Here is an 18,610-nt window from a genome sequence, read left to right as displayed (position 1 = left end):
GTGCTATTGTTTTTTTTTTAAGATGATGAGTGTAGTTGCAGAAGCCAGTCTACTTGGGTGCAGGAATGTATTGTGCACATAGAAGCAGAATGAGCAGAATCTAGAGAGCTGGCAACCCGACCTCGCATCCAGCCTGCTATCCTGGATGGTCCTGTCCATGTGCACTGCCATCCAGCCCCCTCTCCTGGACGGCCCTGTCGGTGGGCATTGCAGCGCGTGTGCCGCATGGTACCAATGTCTGTCTGTACGCTGTTTTAAAATGATACAAAGCCTGAGCCTCGGTGTGTTGTGTGCTCGTGTCGCTGTAAGAGTGGGTGTGTAACCGTTCTGTGCTGTTCAGCCTGTCCCTATGCCTTCTCTGGGGTTCCTTCTAACCGAGTAAGTATGGCTAATGCTCCTCCACACCTTCCTCACTGGGCTTGCGTGTCTGCAGTCTCATGTTGAGGGTGTGCTGGAAATCAGGGAACATTAGGTGTTTCTGAGCATCAACCCAATAAAATGTAGACTAGTGATTCCTATGTTCCTACAATGTGTTTCATGGCATTTGTCTGGTATGTGTTCACCTTTTTGAGTGGTACTGGTGTTCCAGTTAAAATGGTCTCTTCCATTGTTCTGACGTAGAAGTGTATGAGATTAACGAGATAACCAGATGCTTTCTGAGGATGACTTTTCACTCCATCAATACTATTAGCTGGTTTCTGAAGTTAATGGTCACCCGATAATTTGTCTTTTTATGATTGTTACAGTAAATCGTTCTGCTGCTCAGTGTGTACACTCAGAAAGCCACATTAAAACTACATATAGTGGGTTGCATTCCAGATCATGATTGTCTACATAGGCTAAACTCACCTTGTGGAAAAAATCACTCATCACTCCTCTCTTAGAAGCCTCTATTATGTATTCAATGACATGAAAATATTCTACACAAGATTACCCAACGCTTGCTGTAAGCATGGTTATGGCTTGTATAGCTGAGCCCACATGCGTGCACTCTCGCCCCCCCTCCAGCTGGCTTTGGGGAAACTGCAAGCTTTTTCTTGTGGATGTATTTTGATTGGCATTTCATTCTCAATCTCTCTGTGTATAATCAACAGGCAGACCAGGAAAACACAGCAGTCTTTGCACTGACTGATCAAATGTGTTTTTTTTTGTTTTTTTTTGATTTAGGACTTAGGTGTGGTTATGGACACTGAACGGATAATAAAGACAGCTGGTGGCAGTGTAGAAGAGGCTAATGACTGCTGCTTAGCGCACGCTCGTGTGTGTGTGTGTGTGTGTGTGTGTGTGTGTGTGTGTATGTATGTATGTATGTATGTATGTATGTATAAATGTGTGCTGTGTGCAAATGCGTGCTGTGTGCAAGTGCTCAGCATCTTTGGTCCTCCACTTTGCATGGAAAAAATGTTCTACCATTATACAATACCGACTTGCAACAAGAGTTTTTTTACTGTGTAAAATGTCAGTTTTATATAGAGTGTGTGTGTGTGTGTGTGTGTGTATAATTATATATATATATATATATATATATATATATACAATATAGTAAAATGCATGCTTCAGTTGCAAGTAGCCAAGACATTTTATCTATATTTCTATAGTATTTGCTGTGTACATTCCTGCTCAATGGTATGACATGATAAGCATAATTTTGCAAATAAACTTACCAGTTTAATTTTACTGACGCACAATCCCATTATTAAATGTTCCACTTCTGATAATGGAGTGCATTCATAATAGTTTAGTTCTTAACTCTTTGTTTAATAGCTGTAACTCAGTCACTTTGCACTGGTTGACTTTTTTTTTTTTTTGTAGGATGTCCATGACGTATTTAACATTAACATTTCATTAACATTAATGAAACTACTGTGTAGTATTGTCTTGAAAACAAGTAAAAAACCAGAAACGGCCAACTGCGTTGTCTCGGAGAGTTCTGTGACTGAGTCTTCAGCGCTGTAGTGTCTGCACCTTGACACTGGAGGGCGACACAGTCGAAACATTAAACACCAAACACCGAATCATTGCATTCGTGAATTGATGCTTATTTTAGACACGGTAGATTTGTGCATTCTGCTGCATATATCTGTTTTATGTTTTTAAAAAAAGAAAGGAAAAGAAATGCGCCTCCTTAATCAATTTTCATTAATCAACCTTTATATAAGCTATACCCCCAGCTTTCATATACTGTATTTTAATCAGATTTGCATTGCGTTTGTTACCTCTATTCTCAGTGTAGTTTTCTGCTAGGGGTTAAAAGCAAACTTTTATCGCTCGGGGTTGAATTAGACTTCACTTACAGTAGCGACTACCTCATGCAAAATAGTCCACAGCTAGTCCACAACCCAGTCCCGCCCTTTTCTGCGTTGAGCTCCTCGCAGCCTTTGCACACACGATCACTACGTAGAGGGCTGCACGGGCGCAAAGCATCGCGACTAATGACCAGCGGCGAAATGAGGCGGCACTGCCACTGGATTTGCACGCAGTAGCGCAGCATGCGGGAAAACGACGAGGTTTAAAAGCCTCTTATGTGGATGCGGCTTTTTGTTTTGTTTGTTTGTTTTTTATTGCATTCCTCAAAGACGTCAGCACAAAAGGGGTTTGAGGAGAATGATGGAAAAACGACGTCGCCTCATGCATGAGCCCGGGACGACGGGGACACGCTCCGGAGTGCTGGTCTAAAGCAGCAGAGGGCACAGGACGGGGGTAAGCACAGGTTGATGCTCTGTCACGGACCAGACGAGTTTCGGGGTTTTCATTGTGCTCGCGCTGGGGGCGGTTTACAGATGCTGTCATTGTGTTGCGCCTCCGTGGTGTGTGCGCGCGTGACGCTCTGCTAGTAGTCGTGTCGGAGTGATGCGAGGCACCTCGTTGTTGCCCGCTGATGGTCGTTTTTTCGTGGAAAAAACACAGCGAGAACGATTTAGGAGAAGAGGCTCAGACTTCCGTGGACAATCCCTGGAAAATCTTGAACGGAGTAGAGCGCGCGCGCGCGCGCACGCTCGTGCCTGTTATTATGAATTCTTACTTCTCTGAGTTTTGACACTTTGCAGATTCAGGGCGATTTGAGCAAATCCATTTGGAAACGGCGGCATCGGGGGCCGTCTTTTTTTTTTTTTTTTTTAAATATCTGAAGTCCGTTAACGCGAGTACAGTTAATGTCAGCAATGGTGGAGCCTGTGGGTTTCATTGAGGCCTGGAAGGCCCAGTTTCCAGAGTCTGAACCTCCGAAGATGGAGCTGAGGTCCGTGGGAGGCATCGAGCAGGAATTGGAGAAGTGCAAGGCGTCCATTCGGAGGCTGGAGATGGAGGTGAACAAAGAGCGCTTCCGGATGATCTACCTCCAGACGCTGCTGGCTAAGGAGCGCAAGAGCTATGACCGACAGCGCTGGGGCTTCAGGAGGGCTCAGATGAGCGAGGGGGAGCTGCTGACAGGCGGAGTTGACCCCCAGCTCCGCCCACAGCACCCTCACGTGCAGGAGGTCGGCCAGAGGTTCCAGCCTGTCGGAGAGGGCAGGGCCAAGCCGCGGCCTCCTCCTGCCAGGAAGTCGGCCTCGCACGGAGACGGCACGGAGCCGCAGCCGGGCTTCGAGCCCCTCCCCCCAGGACAGGCGGGGGAGACAGACGGGCTTTCCCCGTCCAAGCAGAGGGGAGGGGTCTCCCCTCGCCGGTCTCACCCGCCCCCTGACAAGGAGCTCCCCACGGATCCGTCCCCCAAGGACAAGCCGGGCATGGGGCTTGGGGTGGCGGCTCTGCGCTCCAACTTCGAGCGGATCAAGAGGACCAACTCGCACGCGGCAGGGGACGGAAAAGGCGCGGCGGAGAAGCAGACGTTCTACACCAACGTGGAGTTCCACCACGACCGGGGCCTGGTCCGCGTCAACGACCGCGACGTCTCGGACAAGATCAGCGCCCTCGGGAGCCAGGCCATGCAGATGGAGCGCAAGCGTTCCCTTCACTCTCTCCCCGGCAACCTGGCCACGGTGGCGGGAGAGCTGCGCGCCAAGCCCGTCTACAGGGGGCGCTCCAGCGAGAGCACCTGCGGCTACGACGCGGAATACGAGGACGGAGAGCCCAGCCCACGCTACGTCCGAGACGGCGCCGCACGTCCCAACGGGAGCAAGCCGCCCCCACCGCCATGGCAACCGTCCGACTTCCAACCCTACAGCACCGTGTACGTGGGGGGCGTGGCCAGCGAGGGTGGAGACGGGCGGGCGGCGGCGGCACGGGAGCACGTGGGTGGAGCCGGAGGGGATGAGCACCCCCTCACGTGGCCGCGGAGGTCGTACTCGCCCGGGAGCTTCGACGACTTGGGCGGCGGAGGCGGCGGCTACACCCCGGACTGCAGCTCCAATGAGAACCTAACGTCCAGCGAGGAGGACTTCTCCTCGGGCCAGTCGAGCCATGTGTCCCCTAGCCCCACGGCGGCCTTCCGCAGGCCCTTCCGCGAGAAGAGCCGCTCACCCTCGCAAAACTCGCAACACTCGCTGGACAGCAGCAGCCCGCCCACGCCCCAGTCCCAGAAGAGACACCGGCAGCAGCAGCACGTGGTGGTGTCCGAGGCCACCATCGTGGGTGTCCGGAAGACCGGGCAGATCTGGCCCCACGACGGAGACTCCACACCCTCTAGCAGGGCCTCCCATGACAACAATTACCACGGAGACCTCGGTAAGTGATGGGTCTTCCTGTGTGTTTTGTCTTTTTTTCTTTCTTTTTTTTTTTTTTTTTTTGCGGCCTGGGCACAAGTTACTGACTGGGTTATGTGAAAGAATTGATATCAGCTGCCTGTACAAACAAACAAACAAAACCCTCCTGTACGGAGCATTGTGTCACAGACGTTGTGCAGTAAAAACACCAGCAGTTGGTGTTATCGGTTCTTTTCATTTTTTTTCTCCTGTGAGAGTGTGTATGTTGCTGAACTTCTGTGTCTACCAGATGCAGACGCAGGGCTCTGTTCTGACCACGGGCTCTGTCCTCACTGACTCAGATGCGCTGGGACCGAGTGACGTAGAGTAATTAACTGAAAGACCTTATGTGGATGATGGGGTCAGATTCTTTGTGTGTGTGCGCACATGTGTGTGTGAGTGGCTGCTGAATCTCTTTGTTATGTGCAGGGCTTTTGTCAGAGTCACATGGCTACTCTGATAAGACTCACTCTTGCAGTGTTTGTGTTTCACTCTTTCATTATATGTTGTGCACCTATGCTAGCAAGACGTGCTCCAGATTAGTCTGACTCCTTTCGCAGGGTAACCTGACACCATTCTAGATAAAACTGTCTGTGTGTGTGTGTGTGTGCTGAATTTAAGTGAAAGTAGATTGTCCATGGCACAGTACCGATTATTTTGAAGACAAATGGTATGCGTAGTAAGCTCTGCCACAGGTGTCCGCGAGATCTCAGCCAGGTGTCTGCGAGATCTCAGCCAGAATGACAGCTGACTCATCAGTCAAACTTTTCCACCCCCGACTGGTTTTATGAACGCACTTGCACGCTTGCAGGTACCTCGGACTGGGGCCCAACCACTTGCTCAAAGCGCACCCAATCTCGTGTAAACTCCAGGGCCGTGGGGCACATGGGTGGGTTGCTGAGCTGGGCACTGCCGTCCTGTGGCATGCTTGCAGGAAGCAGAGGTGTCTAGGTAGGGCTGGCTCAGGGCGCCTAGCCCAGTGTGGGGAAGGACTTCTCTCTGGAGGGTGAAAGGTCCGGTGGATGGCGGTCGGAGATGTGCCGGCGGCCGCTGACATCGGGGCTTGCTTCTCCTCGTCTCTCGTCAAACAACAGGACGTCACGTTTATTCATCCTCCTACAGCAGAGTCACCTCAAGATGAGCAGTACCGTATGATCCCTGGCCATGTATTACTGTGACTCACTCAGATATGTACGATGACTAGGCTTAATGTGACGCTAACTAGGTCCTAACGGAGCTGCCTGCTTCCCCATTGCTTGCTATTCCTGTTTAAAGGAAGGGAAAAACCATATCACAGCAAGTCCACTTAAACCTTCAGAACTTAGTATCATTTGTCCATTGTAATCCAGATGGATGAGAAATGAAGCCATCTTGGTAGCAGAGGGGACGGAATATTGCATTCTGAAGTGCATAGACATTTTAGAAATGGGAGAAAGCATTGGGATGCCGTCCGAGCTGACTGTGTGTTCTGTAGTCATAAAAAATACCAAATTCTTAATTCAGATTTAATTCTTAGGTGTGATTCTCAAATTCTCAGATAGATCATTTTATTCTATATTGTGTAATACTGTGCAAAGGGTTACCTGTGACAGCACCAGGAAAGAAAGGTGTGCACTGTAGCCTCAGTAAGACATGTGTAAGACCCTGGCAAACGTGGTCAGAGACAAGGAGAATAAAGAGTGGGGGTGGAGGGAGGGAGGGAGGGAGAGAGAGAGAGAGAGAGAGAGAGAGAGAGAGAGAGAGAGAGAGAGAGAGAGAGAGAGAGAGAGAGAGAGGGAGGGGTGGAAGCAGGAGAGAGGTGCTGTGTTGTAAGAGAGAGAAAGAGACATAGTGCTGTTTGATGAGAGAGAGAGAGAGAGAGAGAGAGGGAGAGATAGAGAGAGATAGGTGGTGGTAGTGGTGTCTCCTGCTTCACTGGTCAGAGATGCGGGGGATGCATAGAGGCACAGATGGGTAGAGCTCTCCTATTGCGTAACAGCATGAACAGCCTTCTCAATGCCTGATTGCTGTGTGTGTGTGTATGCTTGTGTGTGTGTGTGCGCATGTGTGTGAGTGGTTGTGTATAATCCTGAAAGAGAGTAGGTTTTTTTTTTGTGTGTGGTTGTGTCTTGTCTGTTATAGTCTTGAAAGAGTTTGTGTGTGTGTGTTTATATATGTGTACGCATACATATGGCTTCATCAGGCATTGGAATTCCGAGCGCTAATTACTACCAAGGATCTCTGTGTTGTGCTTACAAACAGAGACCCCCAGCACAGCACGGGGCAGGGACAGCTCAGCTGTTAAAGGATGCAGACGGTTACTGGGTCGAGCCCCACCATTATAACACCGCCATTGTTGGGCCCCTGAGCAAGCCCCTTAACCTCCCAACTGCTCAAATTGTCCTCAGTCACAATTAGAAGTCGCTTCGGACAAAAGTGTCTGCTAAAATGCCGTGAATGTGGCGCACTCACGATGTGACACTCTTCCGAAGAATCTCGGTTGTCCGCCTTCACCATGCCAATGTGACCTCCTCTCTGCATGTCTGCTGTGGAAACATCCAGAAGGGTTTAACAGCTGCATTTTTCCTGCAAGGGCAGTGAGTTCCAGCCATGCCTCTCCTCTTCCCTGACACCCGGTTCCCACGGTGAGCGTCCTTCTCGTAAACAACAGACGCAGTTGTTTCCTGATGTCTTTTTTTTTTTTTTTTAAAGCAGGCATTCAGCAAGACTTATCCTTGTGTTGGAGATTGGCAGAGAGATTGCGATGGCGAGAGAGAGTGAGAAATGGAGTGAGGGAGAGCGAGCGAGAGAGAGGGAAATGGGGAGTAAGAGAATAAAAGAGAGAGAGAGAGAGAGAGAGAGAGAGAGAGAGAGGACAACAAAACTCCTTCATGCTTCCAAGAAAATATCAGTCATTTATTATGGATGAAAGACCCAAGCTAGTGTCCAGCTGCCTCTGTACACACACACACAAACAAACAAACAAACAAACAAGCAACATGGCTGCACAGGACGAAGTGCATGTTGATTAATGCTTCTTTACTTCTTTACATTTTCTGTATTTTCCTGTTTTCCTTCTGTATATGCTACGACTGGTCAGGTTAGGACACACGTGGAAGACGCTCCCAGTTAACTGGGTGTTATATGATGTTGATGATGATGATAGTATTCCACTGCTGAGAGCGTGAAGTAACGGAGAACGCAGCTGAACTTGGGCTTTGGGGGTCTCATGTCGTGTGAGATGGTATGGTGAGTTTGGATCTGGGCACGATTAGGAATTTGAGAATATAACTGAATTAACAGAATTTTAAGGAATGATAATTGTTGGACGCTGTGGACGTACCAGTAGTGCAAATCCTCTCTCGTACACATTGACTGTTTGTTCATGTGGGGAAAACAGGAAATCCTGACACCCTGTTATTCCCGAGCTTATGAAGACGTTGATGTATGCTGTCATGGAGCATCCAGCTTGGCAGATCTGACTGGTTCCTGAAGTGGAGAGCCGATTCATCCTGGAAAGCCGAAGCAACACATTCCTTTTACGGTGACTTCAGGAAAGGTGATGGGTGGAAAGAGTGTGTAGACAGAGCCCCCTTTTCATTGGTCAGAGATTATAGTTTCAGTTATGCACTTTGCAAATTTTAGACTGAGTGGAAGGATTTGGGTTTGGATGTAATTAAAGTAAGTGTGTGTGTATGTGTTTGTGCACGCGAGTGTGTGCATAAGAGTGTGTACGTGATGGAGAGAGAGAGAGAGAGAGTGACATGGAGGTGGATCAATGGTTGGATGGATGGGAAGAGAGAAATGTGTCCTGTTCAGTACTCTCATTGTCCAGCAGCGCTGGTCTGAGGTCAGTCCTTCCAGGCCTTATTTTTAGACTCCCTGAGCGTTCCTCACTAGAGCACGCAGGCAGACTGGGAGACTGTGGTAGTCCCCTGTTTAGACCCCTGAAAAGTATGTTTGTTTGTTTTTTCTACTTTTATTTCTGGATGCGCAAGTTGGACAAGCCAGGATTTCGGAATGTTCTAGCTTAGCATGTTGGTACAGTCACATTTGCTATCTTTTGCCATGGTAGTGTGAACAGGCATAGCCCACAGCACTAGAAACATTTCCACCCAAAAGCCAGAATCCACTAAGAGGGCTGAGGGATACAGAGCGCTGAGCAAACAGAAGCGCACTCATGTTAAAGAAAAGACTTTTGTCAGGCATCTCGACACGTTTGGGGAGATGTTACACGGGCCACATGCGGGGGCGGGGGTTATCCCACGGAAAACTCTGACTAACCCTGGTGGCCCAGTTGCTTTTTCCGCAGAGTGGGATGGACTGGGGAGAGCGGGCTGGCTCAGTCAGCGCGCCTCTGTGTGAGTTCAGGCTCTGGTGCTCTGCTGCAGGCTGTAAAGTGGAACCTCCAGGAGCCACAGAAGGCAGGAATGGGCTGGATGGTGCCCAGTTCCCTCCCCTGCTGCCAGGGCAGGGCCTGGGCATGCATCGCCGGGGTTGGGGGCGGGGCCAGGCACTGGAGGCCTGGGATGTCCCGGATAGAGACTAGAATTTTTTTTGGACGATGTATTGAGCAAAGCGCAGATATCTTTAGGGATGGTTTAAGGGGTTAACGGAGCTTGAGAAGAGGTTCAGGCTGGAGGAGAAGTAAAGGAGAGGCACACGTTGGCGATGGAATAAAATAATAAATAATAGAATAAAATAATCTCCATTTTCAGGCATCTTCAACACTGGATAGGAATCAAGTGTCTCCTGCAGTGGAATAAAGTTTTTTTTTTGTTTTTTTTCCCCTCCAGATGTTAGTCAACTTGCTTTCAAGTCTGTGCACATTCCTTAGAGGTGTCTCAGTTACATATCTCTTCTGTTATCGGTTCCGCTAAAATATTGCCCCATTCCTCTCTCACTAAGTCAAACGTTTGCGTGGTTGCAGTTGGAAGCACTGAATAGTTTGTGTTACAGCGAAGGTGTTATTCCTGCCCGTGTATTTATTTGCTGGACTCGGCCGAGCAGCTGTTAACAGCTGGGTCTGTAGCTTTAGTCACACCAGAGCAGAGTCTCCCAGTGCATGCGTGCTTTAGTGTGAAGTATAGCATGCTTTAGTGTGCAGTAGTCTTCACTCTTTAGTGTGCACTGCATGTTCTCAAAGATGATTCAGCTGTGTTGGGAACAGGAAAAACCCTTGCGATGGCCTACAGGGGTCCTCCTGGATTTGGAGACCCTGCTCCTTGGTGCGTATGGCAGTGATGGAATCTGTTCACACTACAGATCTTTCCCTGATTGTAGCTCCTGTTGGCGGAGCTAAAATCAGTTCTCCCAGTTCCCTGGCTGGGGTTCTGAGGCGTTGGCTGGTGTCACTGCAAATAACAATATAAGGTTAAGAGTGGATCCGTGGTGTGGAGTTTGGCTATAGATCCGACCGAAGAGGGGAGTCTGGCAGTGTGTAGGGAGTTGGCAGGCAGAGGTGGAGGCCATGGCCCATATGGTAACCATGGTAACCGCCCGCCGAGAGCTTCCTGTGCCGGCCGGTACTCTGGCTACCTCTCTGTGGGTTTCCCACAACATACAGCCAGGAGCAGGGTCTGGACCGTGACCCCTGCCCCTTAGTGACAACACAGAACCACACCCGCCCTTCATTGCAGACACTGCCCTTGACCCTGACACACACTCCTCCCAGACCACAGTGTTTGTGTGTGTGTGTGTGTGTGTGTGTGTGTGTGTGTGTGTGTGCGCGTGTGTGTGTGTGAGAAGCCATCAGGAAAGAGCTGGAATGAGCAGAGCCCTCCCAACGCTCAGTGCAATGTCAGGCCTCTGTGGCTGGAGGGGCCACATTTTCCGAGCTGCTGCTGTTCATCTCTGATTACTGTGCTGATTGGCCCCATGGGGTCCCCAGTCGCGCAGGGTGTTTGTGTGTTACCGTGGGAGACGAGATCGGGATCGGGATTAACAGGGCCAGGATCCGGCTGAAAATCATGCTTTAGTCGTGACGACGGGCTGGGCGCCTTTGCTTCTGCTCCTCTCATCACAGCAAACGTGTCTTCACCTGCCATCTGTCTTGTGTACTGCAGATGTGCAGAGGGTTTCTGGCCTGCTGGTCTCTCTACCCACCAAAAAACACTTTTACAACATTAGTTTATGGCGCTCCTCGAATTGGCTACGATGGAACAAATGCTGTTTGCTGTGCCTGGTAAAATGAAGACTTTCCACGTTGTACTTTCTTGTGGCTAAATGAAGCACTATTTCCCTGAGCCAGATATGCACGTTCATGCAGCCTCAACAGCTGCTTCAGATCTGGTGTGTGTGTGTGTGTGTGTGTGTCTGCTGCTCGGCTGTGTTTTCCACTAAACAAAGGGAGAGGCAGGTGAGATCAAAGCCTCCAACTTGGGTTGAGGGGGGCGGTCATAACATTTAAATAATGCTTAAATCACGTAATAACATGATGGCATGGCCCCTGGTTTCATAGCCTTACTGTTCGCATGTTGAGCGATGGCTGAAACCCTGGCGTCCTGTTTAACGAGAAGCCCAGCAACCTCTGTCGTGATGGTTGGGTTCAGCTGCCTGTCGGAGGGTCACTACTGGGCGGTTCCAGTTGGGGGGGTTTAACGAGCCTGTCTGTGATGCGGCCTGTCTTCTCCACTGGCTCCGCCTCCGAACCCCCTCTGTAGCTGACATCAGAATGAGGCCTTCGGTTCAGTGCATTATAGATGAGTTGCGCGATACTTGACTCTGTTCAGCAGCATCGTTGTTAATGTTGTCTGTGTTGCATTATTTATCAGTTCGTTTCAATTCTGTCCAGCCAGGTCATGGTGCAGCCGCTTAAATGTACAGTGTAATGAAAAATCTAACAGGTCCGAAGGTCGAAAGAAAAAGGCATTCATCACAGAGCAAGCCGGTCCGTAGGGCAACCTGTGAATCTGACAGTCGAGGACAGGTGTGTGAAATTTGTGACAACACATCTGATATTATTGTCTTTATTAGGCTTCAGGCCTCAGCATAGCTCTAGTGGCTTTGGCGAGCAGTATGTCAGAACTGCAGAGAAAGCAAACGTCCACAGACGTTGTGTGGAGGCTCTGCTCGATGGGTCACACACATGGCAGCTGGGCAAAGCTCACCAAGGCTCTCCCGGTTTTATGCGACATTCACCTACGTTTTCTCGAGGCTGTCAGTGTGGGATCAAAGCAAGCAGGTGAGCTCCAGACGTTATTAACGCTATGACAGGATTTCCTGTCCGATCCGGAGCTGCTCCCGCTGCCGAGGCATCGGGTGTAGTGCCCTTGTGGTGTGAGGTGAAGAGCCGCGCAGGATCGGGTGACGGGCAGGTTGGGGGTGACGGGCAGGTTGGGGGCTGCCCTGTGTCTGGACCCGGCTGCCCTGTGTCCGGGAACGGTCTTCCACAGTGGGTGTGTGATTGTGTCTTCACTAACTCCCCCTGACTGCTGGAGACGTGCGGATACTGTGGGTAATGCAGTGTGTGAGGGAAAGTAGAGGCTTAGGTTCCTGTCAGACCTGATTCATCCCATCTCTGTCTCCCTCGACAGTGCAGGGGTTGCCAGGGTCAGGGGGTTTACCTCACGTAATCCCTGAAGGAAGCGAGTTCTTTGGATTTAAATAGCGCTTATCACTCAAGTCGCAGTGCATCACTTTACGTTATTTAGGAATTCTGGGAAACGGCGTGGAGCAGAGACGCTAAAGATCTTCTTGCGGTTCTGTGTGCGCGCGTCGTCTCGGCCTCTCGACAGCCTCGTCGGCCTGTTCTACACGATCTTTTTCCTCATCTCTCTCTCCCTCCCTTTCTTTCATCTTTCCTCCTCGTCCCATCTGGTCCTTTGTAGTTGGATTTATGTAGGTGCAGAGCAAGCGTGAGCCAAAGCTTTTTCTCGGATTCGCTGCACTTGCCAGGGATTCCGTGGTACGACAGGGAGGGGCATCTCCGTCACGAACATTACACGTTATCAAATTAGCGAGTGAGACGGCGGTCTGGTGCCCAGTTGGGGTTGCCCGCAGCGTGGTCCCCGTCTCTGGTGCCGGAGGCAGGTGGCCCTTCCCTGATTTAACACTCAGAAGACGGGCCCTGTTCCCTGCACAGCTGCTAGCGGGCCCCAGCCAGGGCGGCTCCTCCTGCTGCAGTCGGCCAGAGCGCGGGACTGCCTGCAGCAGCCTCTGTGCCAAAGCACAGACCTGAGGAGCCCCCGGGGCAAGGGGGGGGCGGGGTTGGGGTGGGTGTAAGGGCAGCAGGAGGAGGCTTCGGTTTCTCATGGGCCCACTGGTGTTCCTTTTTTTTTGTTTTTTTGTTTTTTTGTTAGGAAGCTGTGGTTTCAGTCCCCGGAGTCACACTCGATCCTCCCCTCCGTGTCTGTGGTATGCTGCCGGTCTCTCGCTCTCTCTCTCTCGCTCTCTCTCTCTCGCGCTCTCTCTCTCGCGCTCTCTCTCTCTCGCTCTCGCTCTCTCTCTCTCTCTCTCTCTCTCTCTCTCTCTCTCTCTCTCTCTCTCTCTCTCTCTCTCTCTCTCTCTCTCTCTCTCTCTCTCTCTCTCTCTCTCTCTCTCGGCAGCAGTGAATGTGGAGCTAGCCAGAGTTTAGCCTCCACTCTCCAGCTCTCAGAAGGGAAATATGTTTTGAATTTTAATGCCGTGGCTTCAGGGCTGTCAGAACCGTTGCAGAACTGGCCTTGCTGCTTACACGACGTTTCCCACCCCGAAATAGCCACTGGATGTTCATCTTTCTCTTCCTCATTCATACCTGCCTCAGGTACGCATGTTTTATTTATGCTCAAATTAGTGTTCAGATGCACTGAGCTAATGGTTCCGTCCTCGTCTGCCTCGGTTCTACAGCTTTTAGGCCAGTAAAGTAGGTTGTTACAACAAACGGTGCCTCACAAGAGAACGTCCACACCAGGTAGATCTCCTGGTCTGGTCTGCCGCATGTGTTGCACTCCCCTTTCTTTCATTACACCCCCCCAACACACACACACACACCCCACGCCATGAGCCCCAGGGGTCCACATGCAGCGCCACCATGCATAATTCATGCTCGTGCCCACTTCCTGCCTCAGCAGTGTCTGGGTGGAGTGGGTGGAGTGTTCACCATGTGGCAGCCTGTGAAGACACTCCCCACACACACACACACACACACACACACACACACACACACACACACACACACACACTCCTGCAGGGAGACCCTCCCCTGCCTGCTCCAGGATGGTCGCCTGTATGTTTGCATTGGGCATCATCTCACTGTGGGTTTGTTGGATTTTGGTAGTATTGTGTTAGGTTTGCATTTGGGTTTAGATTGGGTTGGGGTTGGGGTGGGATTGCGTTGGGTTAGTATTGCGTTGGGTTGGGGTGGAGTTAGGTTAGTGTTGTGCTGGGTTTGGTTGGGGACGATGGAGAGGAAGCCTGACTGCACCTTGCCAATGCTGACAGAGACACTTATATTCATTTAATAGTTTTTAAAAGTTGGTGTTTTATTTTTTGGAGCACTGCCCCTTATTCACTGCAGCAGCGGTGGGCTTCATCCCCTCTCCCCTGTAGCAGGGGCGGGGCTTCATCCCCTCTCCCCTGTGGCAGGGGCGGGGCTTCATCCCCTCTCACCTGTAGCAGGGGCCGGGCTCATCCCCTCTCCCCTGTAGCAGAGGTGGGGCTCATCCCCTCTCCCCTGTAGCAGGGGCGGGGCTTCATCCCCTCTTCCCTGTAGCAGGGGCGGGGCTCATCCCCTCTCCCCTGTAGCAGAGTAAAAGTGAGCAACTTTATGATTTGCAGACCATTTTCTGCTTCTGTCTCGCTTGCTGGTTTGGAGTTACTACAGTTCACAAAGCATCTTGCATGACCACAGAGGAATTCCCTGGTGTCATGCGAGACATTAATTCAAGTTGTCTTTCTCACACACACACACAGACACACACACACACAGGCAGCACCCATATACTGACATTGATAAACCCACACGGAGCTCAGATCAGGTTCCATCTGGGTGCTGTCAGGGAAGGCTTGCGTACATGCCACAGTGAACGTGGCAGACAGCTCCTCTCCAGAAGCAGGTGTTGTCGGGCCTGATCTGGATGGGCTCTGACGAACGGGCTGCTAGCTGTGCAGAAGCAGCACTGTCCTTGACCATTTCACTACTGCAGGATGCGTCCTCCGCTAACCCAAGAGATTGTGGCCAAGGCGTTTGTAGGTCACATCACGTAAAAAAAAAATGCAGTCTCTTTCTTTGCCTTTTGCATTTATGGTATGTGATGGTGCGCACCACCCTCAGCAAGAGGTGGCGTTTTCTTGCTGATACAGATGGAGGGGTGGCGGAGGGGAGCTGTTGTCAAGGTGACCTTGTGTACTGAAAATGAGCAAACTGTGGACTGTTGTTGTGGTGACTGCGTCAGGCAAACACCTGCTCCCCCTCGGAACCTGGGTGCGATGCGTGAGTGGAATCCGCCGTGGAACGGCAATGTTCCCAGTAACGATATTGCACTTCCAAGCAGAAATGAACTTTTTGTGTGTGTTTGTGGGTGGGTGGGTGGTTTGGTTGTGTGTTTGTGGGGGGTGATGAAAGGATGACGGAATTTTGTGTGGTTAAAATAATGTGATTACACGAGTATGGTATTGAATTATACTTCAGGGTAAACGAGCTTCAGCTTGGATCACAATAAATAATACACATACACACTAAATACACACACACACACACACACACACACACTAAGTACACACACAAATACGATTTGTCTTGAAGCACCTTGTGTGCTAGCCAGCCCACACAAAATGGACTCAGCAGACATTTTTAGAGAGTGTAGGGCTGTCCCCTCAGTTTAGCTGTGCTGCTAGTTAACCAATGCCATACTTTAATAGTGCATGATTAGTCTGACCTTTTCAGTTCAGAGCTCATTTTCATGCTAATGGTTTTGGTTAGTGTTTACAGAAGCATCTGTTTGTGTGTGTGTGTGTGTGTGTGTGTGTGTGTGTGTGTGTGTGTGTGTGTGTGTGTGTGTGTGTGTGTGTGTGTGTGTGTGTGTGTGTGAGAGAGAGAGAGAACTCTGCCGTGTTATATCGATACATCACGCTGTCTCTTTGATATTGGGGGAGAAAAGACAGAGGAATTCTGCCTTATCCATCCCCTCCACTTTGTCTGCAATTACCTTAACAACTGTACCATTTTAGGCACATCTGAAACCACAGTTTGCAATAAAGGAGAGCTGTTTCATGTGTTGAACGCGCGCAGATTAGTCGTGTTTTTCCAGATGACTCCTGTGGAGAGGAACTGACCGTGAGCCACAGCAGACAGCGCTGGCCTGGCTTTGAACCGCCGTCACTACACACGGCTTTCGGCTTCCGCCCTGGTGACACTGATTAGCATATGCCTGGTGGGCACTGCTATCCTGCTGTCAGCCTGTCAGTCATATCCCTGACCTCTAGTCAGGAGGGTGTGTGTGTGTGTGTGTGTGTGTGTGTGTGTGTGTGTGTGTGTGTGTGTGTGCTTGCTTGCTTGCTTGCTTGCTTTTAGTTAGGCTCAAGACTCTGTTTTTAGTTCTCAGTAACAATATTGCACTGCTGTCTTTAATCTTTATATTTGATCTTTTACTTGATTTTATGCACTTTATATATTTAAAATTAAACTTTTGTTTTTAAAATGACCTTACATGTTAATCAATTGTCTTTAATTATTTTCTTTGTAAGCCACCTTAAATTGCCTAGTGTTTAAAGTGTGTTATATAAATAAACTTACACTATAACTACAGCATATGTATGTGGCTTTTTCTGTAGAGAGAACTCAAACATTCTCACGGGAAAAGAGGCCTTAACCCCGTGTAGGAGCTCTGGGAATTCTTTTCACTCTCCTGGGTGTGACGAGCCAAGATGGAGGGAAAAAAAGAGGAAAAAAAACAGAAACATTAAATCAACACGCTGCGGCCCTAAATCAGTTCCTGGGGAATAATGTATCCGTGCTCATCTCAACTGCCTGTAGCCTTTGGAGGCGGTTTTGAAATGGGAAAGTGAATTGGACTGATGAGATGTTGGGCTGTGGTGTGTGTGTGTGTGTGTGTGTGTGTGTGTGTGTGTGTGTGTGTGTGTGTGTGTGTGTGTGTGTGTGTGTGTGTGTGTGTGTGTGTGTGTGTGTGTGTGTGTGTGAGAGAACGCGAAGAGCATAGTGCCTTCCTGTCAGGTTGGCTTGATTCTGGCTTCCCCTGCCTCCCCTGAAAAAAAAAGTGTGTCTGTCTGCTGGTATTTGCTTTGGCTCCAGATTGGAGCAATTACCCGGATGTGACCACCCGGGTCCCCCATGCCCCCACTCACACACACCTCTCTCTCTCTCTCTCTCTCTCTCTCTCTCTCTCTCTCTCTCTCTCTCTCTCTCTCTCTCTCTCTCTCTCTCTCTCTCTCTCTCTCTCTCTCTCTCTCTCTCTCTCTCTCTCTCTCTCTCTCTCTCTCTCTCTCTCTCATCCTAACTGTGCCAGTATGGCCACCCAGACCTATTTAAACCTACTAATTATAAAGGGCCTCTTTAGACAGTATATTACTGAGTGGAGAGAGAGCTGAGCTCTAATTATCTGTGCTAATTCTGGGTTATCAGGGCCCGTTTTGCGGTTTGTTCTGGCAGTTGCCCGTCTCCATCGCTGGAGTGACGTCTGCTGATGGGAGGATGTTTATTGAGCCCGTCTCGGGGAGAGGAGGAGGGGCTTCGGCTCTTGCGGTTCGACGGTCTCCACCCCCCAGCAGGTGGAGAAACCTGCTCTGCCTATCCACCTTGGGTGTTTAGACCTCTGCTCAGGAAATGACCGCATGTATGGTGGAAGTGGACTTTGGGTCCCTGCTTTGCTTTGGGTGCAGGGCGTGCCCATTTAACAGATCCCAGATCAGTGAGATTGTGGAGGCTGACTCTCAGGCCATCACAAAAGGTCGGCAGGAGCTACAAAGAATGGAGAATAGCGACTGTTGCTCGCGTTGTTGTCTATTTCCCAATAATGCTCCAGGCCTTTTGGAAGAATCCCACTGCTGCTACTGCCATGATCCATACGACAGATCCAAGGTTTTCTTCTCTTTGCTTTGCCTCTCCACACACGTACGTAAGGGCACGTGTCCTCCCTCAGCTCTGAGGCACGGGGCTGCCGCGCTGATCTGCGTCCGTTACGGCCTGCTGCTCATGTTAACGGACGGGCGGGTGCGGAGTCGCGGAGCTGAGCTACACCGTCCAACGTCTACGGCTCTCGACTGGGCCGTCTGTGGCTGTGATCGTGTGTGTGTCTGTGTGCGTGCATGCATGTGCTGACTAGGTACACACCCTGTTTCTCTCTGATGGGTATAGGGCCCACAAAAGCTAGAAACATAAAATAGCGATAAATCCAAACCACAGTCACAGTTCCTGGTACGGTCATAGATGCGAGTCCGTTTGGAGGAGTTAGCCAGAACTGTATCATGTTTTGTCCCTTTTCCTGCTGATGCTGACTATTGTGGTGAGAATTTAAGCTCGTATATGTTAGCTTTGACTTTAGTGATCATAAAGGCCTCAGTACTGTTTCTATTTTAACTCGTAGGATGGAATGGTGGTGCCGTTTCTGGGGCCCCTCCTTCGTGTCCCTGGCTGGGACATGAACCTGACAATAACCTGTTAACTGCATTTCTCTTGTGCCTTGTTTATTGCTCTTTGTTTTTATTTCCAATGTGTTGGGGCTCACGTGTATATTAATAAAACCTCAGTCTTTGGCTCGCACCTTCGATCTAAGGGTCTCCTTGTCTCGATCTCCAGTGCCTTTGAGACAGTGAGTCTCTGTAACTTTCTCTTCCGTTGTCGTCGTGTCTGTAACTACGTTCTCGCTACACGGGTCACGACTGCACAATCGGGTTAATACCGTGGCAAAGGAATGGGCCGGATGGTGTCCATAGTAACGATCGGTTCTGGGCTGATGCTGGTGGGCTGATGCCCCCTCCCTGTCGATTGCCGGGGGGGATGGGGCGGTGCTCGATCT

The 18,610-nt window shown here is 50.1% G+C and overlaps 1 protein-coding gene and 1 long non-coding RNA gene across 4 annotated transcripts in view; one reads left to right on the top strand and one right to left on the bottom strand.

The window, feature by feature from the left end:
- Positions 1–9: 9 nt before the first annotated feature.
- On the bottom strand, positions 10–2,377 carry LOC118241534. The gene is made up of 2 exons (XR_004776149.1): positions 2,295–2,377; positions 10–1,972 (listed from the first exon to the last, which is right to left on the bottom strand). It is a non-coding gene; the product is annotated as an uncharacterized LOC118241534 (long non-coding RNA).
- A 29-nt stretch (positions 2,378–2,406) lies between these two features.
- The window catches only part of bcr (BCR activator of RhoGEF and GTPase), a 65,554-nt gene continuing 49,350 nt past the window's right edge, over positions 2,407–18,610 (top strand). The window contains exon 1 of one of the 3 annotated variants that reach the window (XM_035526925.1): positions 2,407–4,662. In XM_035526925.1, coding sequence (XP_035382818.1) covers positions 3,153–4,662 — 1,510 coding nt within the window. In that variant the 5' untranslated portion in view covers positions 2,407–3,152. The remainder of the gene's footprint in view (positions 4,663–18,610) is intronic. The other 2 variants (XM_035526924.1, XM_027004146.2) reach the window with 2 other exon arrangements.

This window comes from Electrophorus electricus, chromosome 6 (assembly GCF_013358815.1).
Source record: "Electrophorus electricus isolate fEleEle1 chromosome 6, fEleEle1.pri, whole genome shotgun sequence".
Classification (NCBI taxonomy): Eukaryota; Metazoa; Chordata; class Actinopteri; order Gymnotiformes; family Gymnotidae; genus Electrophorus; species Electrophorus electricus.
The sequence above is the reverse complement of the archived record's forward strand: the minus strand, read 5'-3'. Positions and strand labels throughout refer to the sequence as shown.